At 37.3% G+C, this 13,465-nt stretch overlaps 1 protein-coding gene across 6 annotated transcripts in view; it reads left to right on the forward strand.

Annotated features, from left to right (window-relative positions):
* sgsm2 (small G protein signaling modulator 2) overlaps positions 1–8,119 on the forward strand; it is a 72,554-nt gene extending 64,435 nt beyond the window's left edge. For all 6 annotated transcript variants that reach the window (XM_067451234.1, XM_067451236.1, XM_067451235.1 and 3 more), the window contains 7 exons: positions 244–609; positions 1,501–1,625; positions 1,819–1,901; positions 2,909–3,018; positions 3,135–3,231; positions 3,353–3,520; positions 6,866–8,119. In XM_067451234.1, coding sequence (XP_067307335.1) covers positions 244–609; positions 1,501–1,625; positions 1,819–1,901; positions 2,909–3,018; positions 3,135–3,231; positions 3,353–3,520; positions 6,866–6,954 — 1,038 coding nt within the window. In that variant the 3' untranslated portion in view covers positions 6,955–8,119. The remainder of the gene's footprint in view (positions 1–243; positions 610–1,500; positions 1,626–1,818; positions 1,902–2,908; positions 3,019–3,134; positions 3,232–3,352; positions 3,521–6,865) is intronic.
* Positions 8,120–13,465: the final 5,346 nt, after the last annotated feature.

The raw sequence follows: 13,465 nt of genomic DNA on the forward strand, positions 1-13,465 counted from the left end.
TTTTAATGAAATGTATATTAATTATTTGGTGTTAGAATGTTGCTAACCGTTAGTTCAGTACTTTAATAAGCATAACCATACGTGGCACACACAAATTTTGGTCAATTTTTGTTTTTTTTTCAACATGTTTGAGTATTGAATGAAATGTATGTTTATTTCTCATCTCTGATTCTTGGAAGCCTGAGGTATATCCAGCATTATGTAGCCGCCATATCCCAAGCATCTCATCTCTGCTCTCTCTAGGTATTCATGTCTGTGGATGAGCCTGACGCGGGCGGTCACGACACCTCGTGTGAGGGAGGAAGTACTCCCACTTTAACCACTGTAGTCACTCCAGCCATGTTAGCCCCAGATGAGAGGCCGCTAGTGGAGTTTGACTCTCCAGACTCAGGCCTGCCCTCCTCCAGGAACTACTCCGTAGCCTCTGGACATTCCCAAATCATGTCCAGCATCGAAGACGGACAGAGCATGGAGGAGGACACAACACCCACTGGGGTTTTGGAGGAGCAGGGTGGACGGGACTCTTTGAGTGAGGATAAACTCTGCAGTCAGCTGGACAAGCTCGCAACCACCACTGAGGGCACGGCCCCATCTTTCTCCTCCTACACGGTACATGCACTGTTTGAGCTAATACGTCACAATACTACATTTATCACTAACAGTGTTGGGGGTAACTCATTACAAGTAACTTGAGTTACGTAATCAGATTACTTTTTCAAGTAACTAGTAAAGTAATGCATTACTTTTCAAATTTACAACAAAATATAATAGTTACTTTTTCAAATAAGTAACACAAGTTACTTTGTTTTCCCATTTATTGGCTGACAGCTCTCTTGTCCCCATGTTGAGATGAATCATTAGTGTGGAGTCGTTGTGTGTAAACATGATGGTTATTGTAGTTCTAGTGTGCATTTACTAATCTCATTTGCACAAAAAAAACACAATTCAGTATTCCTCAAAATTATTAAAATCTCTGATCAGAATACTATGCAAACCTCCAATAATTAAATATGTTAAATAAATCTAGTATTTTTATGCATTCAATCACACTTTATTGACCAACGTATTGCTACTGACCTTTAATTTTTCTGTTTAACCATAAGCAAAAAATACTTTTTTGTTTTTATTGGGTAAGTGTTACCTGATGCTTATCTACTTTTGAAAGGGTCTTTACATTTGCTCAAAAAATAACTTTTATTATATATATATATATATATATATATATATATATATATATATATATATATATATATATATAAATAAAACAAACCAAGCCCAGCCCAGGTAAGTAACGCAATTAGTTACTTTTTATGGGAGTAACGCAATATTGTAATGCATTACTTTTCAAAGTAACTTTCCCCAACACTGATCACTAATAACACATTAATAATGTCAATGATATATTGACCGCTGATTTCGATATTTCATAAATCTTGTCAACTGGTCAGATCTCGCTATCTAAGACAGCGGTTTTGTATCAAATGCTGTGCTTGTGAGCAGATTGAGCTGTTGGACAAGGTGGCTCTGAACTTGCACAGAATAGACAAAGATGTCCAGCGCTGCGATCGCAACTACTATTACTTCACTACCAGCAACCTGGAGAAACTGCGCAACATCATGTGCAGGTCAGTGCGAATCTCTGTGATTCTCGGTCAGTTTGTGTCTCTTTTAGAATAGCAGCTCATTGAATTTCAAATCAGTCAGTCTGTTAGATGAATTGAAATATAAATCATAGACCGTAACTCATGTCTTAAATCGGCTGAACTGAGGCTCAGTCTACCTCGGCCTCATGTCTTTTGTCCCTGTGTTATGATCCAGTTATGTGTGGGAACATCTGGAGATTGGCTATGTGCAAGGCATGTGTGACCTTCTAGCCCCACTGATGGTCATTCTGGATGATGGTGAGTGAGACATAAAACATTGTTAACACTTTCTGTCTGTCACAGACTTGTATATTTATTATACAAGCAATTTTATGAAATCCACTTGAGAGCAACTTTCAAGAAGCAGTTGAAGACACCTCTTCACACACCACTTAACCTTAAACCTATGCACAATGCACTTTATATCACATAAAAAGTGATATTTTGTATATTTGAATTTTTTTTTATTTTATTCTCATAATCAGATCTTAAAAGTAAAATTATATAAATTACTATTGTTTTGTATGTAATAACATTGTATAATCTTTTTATATTATAATAAGTATTATATTCCCTCTTTAATCCCTAATTTGGTGTAATATGTAACATTATTAATACATACATATTTAAAATCTATACTATAATATTAAAAAAGTTAAAATATTATATAGAACTTTCTACTCGAGTACATTTTTAAGAGTATACTTTATCAGTGTTTTAGAAAACTTTTACTTCACTGCATTCCAAAGTATATGTCATACTTTTTTACTGCACTACAGTTCATAAATAAAAGTTGTTGTTTTTCTAACTTTTAATACTTAATTTAACACTAAAAATGTACTTTCTTACTTGTACTCAAGTAAAACTTTGAATACTTTTACTTGAGTTAAAGTATACAGCACTACATTTTTAATGTAATTAAATATTAAATGATATTCAATATGAAATGTATTGCTGTAAAAAAGTATATATTGCTGTATAAAAAAAGAAGAATGGTCCTCCTCTGATAATTGACATATGTATTAATATAAATATTTATTTATATTAATACTTGCATGTGTGTGTATTTATATACACATAAGTTATATAAAAGACGCACACATTATGCAAACACAAACTTATTTGTGATGCGATTAGTCGATTTGACAGCACTAACCCATCTAAATAGGGCGTTACATTTTTCAACAATATTTTAGGTTAAATTTATATATAAAATATATATCAATGTAATAATCATATTCTCTTCTGTTTAACCGCCTCCAAAGAGTGCTTGGCTTACAGCTGTTTCACTCATCTGATGAAAAGGATGAGTCAGAATTTCCCTACCGGAGGAGCCATGGACACTCACTTCGCCAATATGAGGTCACTAATACAGGTAAGATTACACATGACCTTTCTCCCGCTTCCTGTCTGAGTCAGCATTGTGATTAGTCTGTTCCTCTGATGCAGTCTGTGACATTATGAGCTCTTAACTTGATGTTTTGTCTTCAGATCCTTGACTCTGAGTTGTTTGAGCTCATGCATCAGAATGGAGATTACACTCATTTCTACTTCTGCTACCGCTGGTTCCTTCTGGACTTCAAAAGAGGTAACGACGCACAGACACTGGAGATGGACTGAAATGGAATGGACACGTGTGTTATCAAACACGGTGAAGCTATTGCATCCTCGTTGTTTAACATACTGTTTATTTTGTGTGTCTGTGTCAGAGCTACTCTATGAGGACGTGTTTGCTGTATGGGAGGTTATCTGGGTCGCCCCTCGCATCTCCTCTAAGCACTTCGTCCTGTTCATTGCATTGGCCTTGGTGGAGGTGTACAGAGACATTATCTTAGACAACAACATGGACTTCACTGATATCATCAAGTTCTTTAATGGTGAGTGAACTGAACAGAGGACGGCATTAAAGCCGTTTGTGTGCTACTAGCATTGCTAAATAAAATTGCAAAAATTCAAATGATTTTCCAAAACCAAAATGGATAGCGTCATCCCATTCTAACACAATTGGTGGTGCTATTGGTGGTAATATTGGTGGACTTTTTCTCCATTGCCTTAAAAAATGAATAAGTGTTCTGACAAAATAAATGTTTTGTAAGCAACATGCACTGATCAGGCATAACATTATGACAGGTGAAGTAAATAACACTGATTATCTCTTGGCACGGCAGCAAGTGAACATTTTGTCCTCAAAGTTGATGTGTTAGAAGCAGGAAAAATGGGCAAGCGGAAGGATTTGAGCGAGTTTGACAAGGGCCAAATTGTGATTGCTAGAAGATTGGGTCAGAGCATCTCCAAAACTGCAGCTCTTGTGGGGTGTTCCCGGTTTGCAGTGGTCAGTGTCTATCAAAAGTGCTCCAAGAGGAACAGTGGTGAACCGGAGACAGGGTCATGGCCAATGCCAAGGCTCATTGATGCACGTGGGGAGCGAAGGCTGGCCCGTGTGGTCTGATCAAACGGACGAGTTACTGTAGCTCAAACTGCTCAAGAAGTTAATGCTGGTTCTGATAGAAAGGTGTCAGAATACACAGAGCATCGCAGTTATTTGCTTATAGGGCTGCCACCAAAAGCACCAACAGTGAACTGGAACATCAGAAATGGACCACGGAGCAATGGAAGAAGGTGCCCTGGTCTGATGAATCATGTTTTCTTTTACATCACGTGGATGGCTGTGTGTGCACGTTGCATACCTGGAGAACACATGGCATTAGAATGGACTATGGGAAGAAGGCAAGCCTGGGGAGGAAGTGTGATGCTTTGGGCAATGTTCTGCTGGGAAACCTTGGGTCCTGCCACACATGTGGATGTGACTTTGACATGTATCAGCTACCGAAGCGTTGTTGCAGATCATGTTCACTCTTTCATGGAAACCGTATTGCCTGGTGACTGTGGCCTCTTTCAGCAGGATAATGTGCCATGCCACAAAGCAAAAATGGTTAAGCAATGGTTTGAGGAGCGCAACAATGAGTTAACTCGACAGGTTAGTGTGGTTTGGCAGCAAAAGGGGAACCAACTCAATTTTAGGAAGGTGGACATAATGTTATGTCTGATGTGTGTACACTACCAATCAAAAGTTTAGGGTTTTTAATAGGAAGTCTCTAATGCTCACCAAGACTGCATTTATTTTTTCAAAAATAAAACACAAAAAGTAACATTGTGAAAGAATTTAAAGTAGCTTTTCTATCTGAATATATTTTAAAATGGAATGTATTCCTGTTATGAAAGTTATATAAAGTTAAAGATAAAGTTGAATTTAATAAGCAATAAAAAAGCTAAAAGTAATAAGTAATTAAATATATTTTGAGAGAGTAATATAGGGCTGGGCGATATGACGATATTATCGTATTTCGACGATGTCTCACAAATATCCCGATAACAGTCATCATCAGACGATAATCGACAGCATCGTAAAAATGACGATTGATAAACTCACAGGACATTGCGTTGCCAAATACATTATAATTAGTAGTTACCATACACTCACCTTTTTAGTGTTTTTGATGCATAACTACACTAGCCTATGTGTTAAAGCAAAACAGTGAATTATGGACAAGATGTTGGTTGTGTTTTCATTATACATGCGCAAAGAGAAGCACGTTGGCTTGTCTAAATGTTTTAAACAGCTCAAACATATTATATTGGCTATTAGGCTAAATTATAAATATAATAGCCTATTAATAATACAAACATTAATCAAACATGGAAACCTGAAAAACATTTAAAATAGCCTACTAACGCTAAAAGTAAAACGAGAGAGAAACCTTTGGGGAGAAAAAATAGCTCAACCTTAAACGGTTGAAAATGTATATAAAAGCTAACTACAGGCCTGTATTTTAAATACTATAAAATAAAGGTGTTCAAATAAAATTATTATAATATAAAAAAATTAAAGAAAAATATATTAGGGATGCAAAAATGTGCGTTAATCCCACAGCTCGTGCAGTGACGGAGTGCAGTATTTTGAACAGAAACGCATGAGCTGCTTGCGTCAACAATGCACTTTGCTTAATTAAATATTTTCGTTTCGTTTAAAAGTGGACATTTCAAGCTTTCTATGCGCATATTTCTCATGTCTGTGAGGCAAGTAGCCTTCTGCGTTTCGCTTTATTTATGAGACGCGCGCTCCAGTTCATGAGCAATGAAAGCAATCACTCCGGCGACTTCGTCACGATTATAGTCTGCTATTTGCTTCTTATTTATTAAACCCAGGCAATTGGCCTAAGAAACCTTTATTAAAATTATGATACAATTTAAACAAAACGAAAGAATGCTTTCTAAAAAACAAAACGTAATATTATATAGTCTTATTTAAACATAATATGCAAAAAGAAAGAAAATAAAAAACATTGTTTAATGGCTACAACAAAGTGAGCTACAGATAAATGTCTGAGCTGGATTTGATCATTTTACCGGTGAGCGGTTCACAAGCGCGCGCCTGCGGATTATTGAGCTGAGTCAAATCAAGCCAGCTTTATTTATACAGCGCTTTTACAATGACGATTGTTTCAAAGCAGCTTCACAGTGTTAAACAGGACAATATTGCAGCAAAATTTGATGTGGCTGTGCAGTCGCTCTTAGAAAACAGCGATGTTATCAGCTTATTTCATTAATGTTAGCTTTAACATGAGTCACACCGGTCCGCTTCACTCATTACAGGCTCGATCTCGTCAGAACACCCACGTATTAAAAATGGTCGGGTTTTAATCGGGCTCAAGCTCATAATTACAGTTAATGTGTCGAGCCGGGCCGGCCAGGGCTCGGACACAATGTGCACATATTATCGGATATCGCATTATTTTTGAAGGCAATTATCTTTTAGTTTAGTATGTAATACTCAGACAGGTGTGTATATATAGGCTCTAGCATTGTGGGAGGCACTGCTGTAACGCTGTATAAACGCTTCCAGTGTAAATACTCTCGCGCGTGTAGTTACGCTGAAGCGCTGCTCACGCTTGCGGTCTGAAACAGCCGTAACGATCAAAAACGTCAGATTTTAGCCTAGGATCAGAGGAATCTTTTAGTATTTGCAAAATTTGTCTCAGACGGCCAAATCGCACAGTGTGTACCCGGCTTAAGACAAAAACGCATTTCGGAAGATGGATTCATGATGTACTTAGTCAGTGTATAAATTGTCAATTTTGAACCAACCGGAAATGCAGCATGTGGCGATGTGAAAATGTCAGTGTTCTGAATCACTGTATTGTGTGTGTGTTCCTCTCTAACAGAGATGGCCGAGCGCCACGACGTGCAGCACATCCTCCAAATAGCGCGGGAGCTGGTACACAAGGTGCAGACCCTTATCGAGAATAAGTGAGAACAAGAGTAGGCTGCTGCCCACCTGCCTCGCCGAATCTCGTCCTCTCCTTCCCAACAGCCCAAGGCTTGAGACTGCCCGGGATCTGCCTCGACGTCTTGACTCTTTATATCGTTTGCCTGCCACAGAATGCCGTTGTGTCAGACCCTGGCGTTGTCTGCATGCTCGTGGTGTTTGAGCACACTGTGACTGAGGTTATTTTTTTTTCCATTTCTTGCTGTACATGCCTCCAGCACACGCCGCACCAATCAGGTCCTTTTAGATCTGTTTTTGTAAGACATGAGAAGCCTCCCCTGACGGCCGACACGTTAGTATTCCGCTCTTAATGGGGACTACGGTGTTGTGTGCCTCGAATAAAACATGCCATCGGACAGTTTAGTCGAGCACAGTTTTGAACCCTCAAACAAGGCTGCGTTAGCTCCTTTAAATAATAACTACGCCACGAAGAAGTTGTCCAAACAGTGTGTGACCAAAAGGACTGTGCCAATAACCTTGTACTAGTATTTATTGTTTAGCGTCTTTAATGCCCCTTTTCTTCTGTACGATTCGTTGAAGGTGATGACGACGATGATCGCGGAATAAAAGTAGTTGACGTTGCCTTTGTAACACGTTTCGCATCCATACTTTTGCACTTTGAATCTGTCGCTCTCTGACGCCCGTGATGCTCCTCTATGACAGGAAGTGAAGGGGTTGAGGTGCTCACTACACGCCCCCTCAGTGTCCTAAAGTCTGGAAAGGGTCCAGATTCTTCCACGGGTCAGCAAACTGCTTCCTCATGGTGGAGAGTATGTGGATATATCATGGTGGATATATACATACAGAGTTCGATTTTTAGATGCTGGTTGACTTCATCTACTACCCACATGCTTTGTTCACTCTGCACACACTGTACACTACTGTTTAAAAGTTTGGGGTCAGTAAGATTTTCTTATTTTAAACAAATGTTTACTTTTATTCAGCAAGGACACATTAAAGTGACTACCTGTATTTACAATGTTATACAATTAATAAATAATAAATTGTTATTCATCAAAAGCACAACTGTTTTTAACTTTGATGATAAGAAATGTTTCTCAAGCAGCAAATCAGCATATTAGAATTAGTGCGGTCAAACGATTTATCATGATTAATCACATCCAAAATAAAGCTTGATTTACATATGTCTTTGCATGCATGCATATAAGATTTTTTTATATAATACATTATACATGTATGTGTGTATATATGTGTGTGTATATTATTTATATAATTTTACATACACATATATATATATACAAACACATACATGCACACATGCAAATATTTCTTAAATATATACATTAATTATACACTAATATACAATTTACAAATATACTAGGGTGGCACGATTAAACAAAAAAAAAGCTTCACATTAGGGATTTCCTGGAAAATTAAGAAATTGATATCACAGATTTGTATAGTATATTTTATAATAAATCCTTTTTAGGCATTTCCTAGTGATTTAGTCCTAGGCTGCCTGCATGTTAACAGATAACCCTACAGTTTTTTTTTGTAAAATATTTTTTCTGTAAAATATAAATATTATTATATTGTTATATTTATTCTTAAAAATATTTTAATAATAATATTTCTTATTTTGTTAAATATTATTTATTAGTAATCAATTATATAGTTATTAGTCAATAAGCACAAAATGTTATTTATGTATGTATGTATGTATGTATGTATGTGTATATATATATATATATATATATATATATATATATATATATATATATATATATATATATATATATATATATATATATATATATATAAACTCTTTTCATTTGTAAAAATAAATAAAGCACATTTTAAATCGCAAATTTAACCAGAATAATCACAATTAGATATTTTCCCCAAATCGTGCTGCCCTAAAATATACATAATAATTATACACACGCATATCTAAACACACACTTATATTGTAGATGTGATTTGAATCGTTTGACAGCCTTAATGAGACTAATTTCTGAGGGATCATGTGAAGACTGGAGTAATGATGCTGAAAATTCAGCTTTAATAACAACAATAAATTACATTTGAAAATATAATCAAATGGAAAAAAAGTTATTTTAAACTGTAATTTCATAATATTTTTTTTTAAATTAAATAAATGCAGTCTTTGTGAGCAGTAAAATTGTGAAAGTATTTTTTTTAATAATAAATAAATAAACCTCACTGACCCCAAACTATTGGATGTAAGTTTACATAAATCCTGTCATTATTTTCACATCCAATCTTTATGACTGATTACCGGTATTCACACTTGCGAGTGATGAGCCATCCCGAATCATGAAAAATAACTACTTGAATAAATCGGATCTGACTGTTCAGACTGAAAAAATGATTTGAAATGACAAATGTCACTAAATTTGACCTGCTTTCGTCACGTTATGGCTGTATTTCATCAAATGTCTCATTGCTCTTGTCAGACATTGCATACTGGTTGCACATTTTAGGTGTAATTGACTTCCATACTGTCTTCCCCCTTTTCCAATTTGATGCCTAAGGCTGATCAGAATGGTTTACTAGCTGACTGAAACTTCACACAGTATACTTTCTACTAAGAGTATAGAGTGCAGCGTATTTTGGAAATAGCTATTTATAGTTAAAACGTCCACGTTTGGCATGCAGATCAAATGATTTAGTGGAAATGGTTAAATATACTGCACATTTGGTCATCAGGGTATTATCGCATGCATATGGACAGTTAACACACTGTGCATACTTTATACTACAGAAGTAGTAGTGTGGTAATATGCAATTCTGAACAGCCTAAATCAGTCCCAAAAAACCCAACTGTACTTTTAATAACAGCTGCCATTATGGGAGATAATAATGTGACTATTGCTCACTGCCTAGATCTTGCCAATTTCTTTTGTTCTTGGTTCCGGTTGAATGTGTGCGAGTGCGAGGGATGTTTTTAGCCCTTATGAAAGGTTTACTTCCGACAGGAGCTCATGTACCAAAGCCTCTAAAACATCCCCATCGTCATACACGTGTGCAATGTTAAACCATAACTGAAGACTGTTGATTAAGTGCATAAAAGGCAAATCATTTATTTTTATTTCTACTGTGAAACATTTATGATCCTCCTTTCCATGTGTATTATTGCACTGTAAATAAAGAGAAAAGCCCTGGATTTCTATGAGGAAACTACTGTCCGCTGTATTTCAGACTCTATTTTTTACTTTAGTTTTAGAGACTGTGCTAACCTGGAGAGCTGTACAAATCGAATGTGGGAAACCTTTGTTACTTGTTGACTGTTATGTCCCTAATCAACATTGTGCACTGGTTTCTAATCGTTTAAAATATATATGTACATTTCTGTTCGGACACCAACATCAGAATGAAGTATGTATTGTAACAGATGTATCATTAATCTTGAATGTACATGTATTATGGCAAAAAGTTGTTCCTTACAATTAAAACATTTTCATATGCAGAAAAAGTGTCCCTCATATTGGAAGGTAAACGGTCGGTAACTGATCACATGTAATCTGCGTTACGTAATCAGAATGCAAAAAAATAAAGTAATTTAGAGATTACTTTAAAAGTATCTGTAATCAGACTAGTTACTTTTTACATGTTATTCTCACAATGGCAATTCATTTATTTTTCCTTACGTAGCTATTTTTAATCACTTTCTAAAAAAAAATCTTACTGCCACTTATATACGTTCAGAAGATTTGTGGAATTGCGCGCACAGACCATTTGATCAGTGGATTTACAGAAATCATTTTACTTTTATCAAGTGTTTTCTCAACACTGCAGCATTACAGTAGCCTGACAAGCCAGACCCACATCAAGATGTTTGGTCTGGAAACTCACCTTAGACAGCTCAATCTGAGGGACGGATAAACGGTTGTCTTTCAAACTCCCTCTGCACGCGATAGGATAGCACTACACCAACCAGAGCAACGAAGGTGAAGCAGAGCTTGTTGATAGATTAAACATTCACCGTATCCGGTCGGCTAAACTCCGAACACATCTTCCCTTCTTAAGAATGACTTCAGTGCCATTCTTTGTTCTTTTCTCAGAGAAAAGCTTAACTCCAAGTCTTCCAGAGTCGCGGTCAAAGCTGATTCGAAAGACCGCCACTAGAAGCACGCAAACGCAACTTGACCGTCGTCATTATGGCCCCGCCCACTGACTCTACACACGATGTGATTGGCCCGGCAAGAGTTTGGCGTTTACAGCTCAGAAGGGTATTGAGAGTTGCTAGACGACACTCGCGGGCAGATTAGATTTGCTGCCGCTAGGGTGCGTCTAGATTTCTAGGCTAGCATTACATATCTAATCATCAACACATTATTATTTGAATTATCACTCAGCGAGTCATTTAATCATGTGTTAATGTCTTTGGAAGTCTTTTGTCTTTCAAACACATTAAAATGTACAAATTCATGTACAATGCAGGGATTCCCCAACTTTTTTTGTCAGCTGAACCTCTGACCTGATTTTTTAAAGGGTTAGTTCACCAAAAAATGAAAACTAGCCCATGATTTCCTCCCCCTCAAGCCATCCCAGGTGTATATGACATTCTTCTTTCAGACGAACACAATCAGAGTTATATTAAAAATCATAGCTATACGTAGATGCCTCATTAGCAACTGCTTCTACGGGCCGCTATACATTAGCCGTCCGCCATTTTAGAATGGTCAAAGCCAGACTCTTGAACTTATCAGCTTTTAGACACTTCTGTGTTTTTTGTTATGTGACAGGGTATACAGCAATCAAGCTAAAAAAAACAAAACAAAAAAACATTTTTATAAGTTGTCAATCCAAAAAACAAACGTTTAAGGAGACCAAAGTGGATACAGGCAATAAGACGTGAAGTTTCATCAGGAAGAATGGGCACATTTTGGGACCTGATGCTCAGTACGCCTACGTGTGCAGTAATCATTTTGTCACTGTTAAGTCAAATATTCAAATGTCAGTTTTATATACCGGTATTACATTATTTCCTGTCATTGTTCCCCTCTAGTGAGTGTAGTTCTGTGAAATATAATGTTGCGCTCTCTCAATTGCCTACATCCACTGTTGTGTCCTTAAAGGGTTAGTTCACCCAAAAATTAATTCTGTCATTAATTCTTCACCAAAACATCACATTCGACACCCGTAAGTGGACTGCATTTATATAGCGCTTTTATCCAAAGCGCTTTACATTTTTGCCTCACATTCACCCATTCACACACCGACGGCGGTGTCTGCCATGTAAGGCGCCATCCAGCTCGTCGGGAGCAGCTGGGGTTAGGTGTCTTGCTCATGGACACTTCGACACTTGGTCAGGTGGAACCGGGGATTGAACCACCAACCTCCTGGTTTGTAGACAACCTACATGAACCACTGAGCCACTGCCGCCCCAAGACCTCCATTCATCTTCAGAACTCAAATGAAGATATTTTTGTTGAAATCCGATGGCTCAGAAAGGCCTTCATTGACACCAATGTCATTTCCTCTCTCAAGACCCATAAAGGCACTAAAGACGGCGTTACAAAGCCCATCTCACTACAGTGGCTCTACAATCATTTATGAAGCAGCGAGAATAGTTTTTGGTGCGCAAAAAACAACTGAATAACGACATAATATGATGTGCCGATTTCAAAACAGCTTCAAACCGTTATGAATCAGCGTATTGATTCATGATTCAGATCGTGTGTCGAACTGCCAAACTGCTGAAATCACATGACTTTGGCAATCGGAATCATGAATCGATAAACTGATTCATAACGGTTCGAAGCTGAGTTTTGAAATCGGCCCATCATCATCCACAACTTTCCTGCAAGACTTAGTGGGCGTCGCCATGACACTCGATACTTCCGGTTGACGGTATCTCAGTTCCTGTTTAGCACGTAACAGTTATGCTGCGTTCACACCAGACGCGAGTGACGCAAATAAATAGTGCTATTCGCACGAAGTGGGACGCGTAAACATTTTGAATCCATTCGCTTCATTCACTACACAACAGACGTGAATTTGCATCATGGGAGGGGCTTCTGCCAGGCAGCGGCAGTCATCAGAAGAACGAGCCGGGGTTAATGAGCGCTGAGCGCCTGGGTCTCACACCTCTGAAACCTTGTTTCCATAAACCATGCATCATAAACAGACCCGTTTGACATGTTGCCTAGCACCCTACACACGTTCAATGCCCAACGAATTTCAGATAAACTCAAGAAATGTGATGTAGAAGTAATTTAATATTTGTAATTGTTGAAATATTGTTCAAGTCAGACATTGTCAGTAGACTTTTTTTTAATCAACATGAAAATAGATCAACTTCAATGAATTTAACATTTCATTACTGTAAATGTAATTATTGAGTTTATATATTAGTTTAAACTATTTAAAATACTGCAGTAAAACTGCAAAATCATTTTTTGCAAGGGTATGTTTATTGTTTTCAATAATTTACAGATGCAATGTGTAGCAAGACCGCTCTAACAGCCTAACGTTACCTTCCAAATGGAGACCTGCACTCCCGCGGGAC

This window comes from Pseudorasbora parva, chromosome 8 (genome assembly GCF_024679245.1).
Source record: "Pseudorasbora parva isolate DD20220531a chromosome 8, ASM2467924v1, whole genome shotgun sequence".
Taxonomy (NCBI): domain Eukaryota; kingdom Metazoa; phylum Chordata; class Actinopteri; order Cypriniformes; family Gobionidae; genus Pseudorasbora; species Pseudorasbora parva.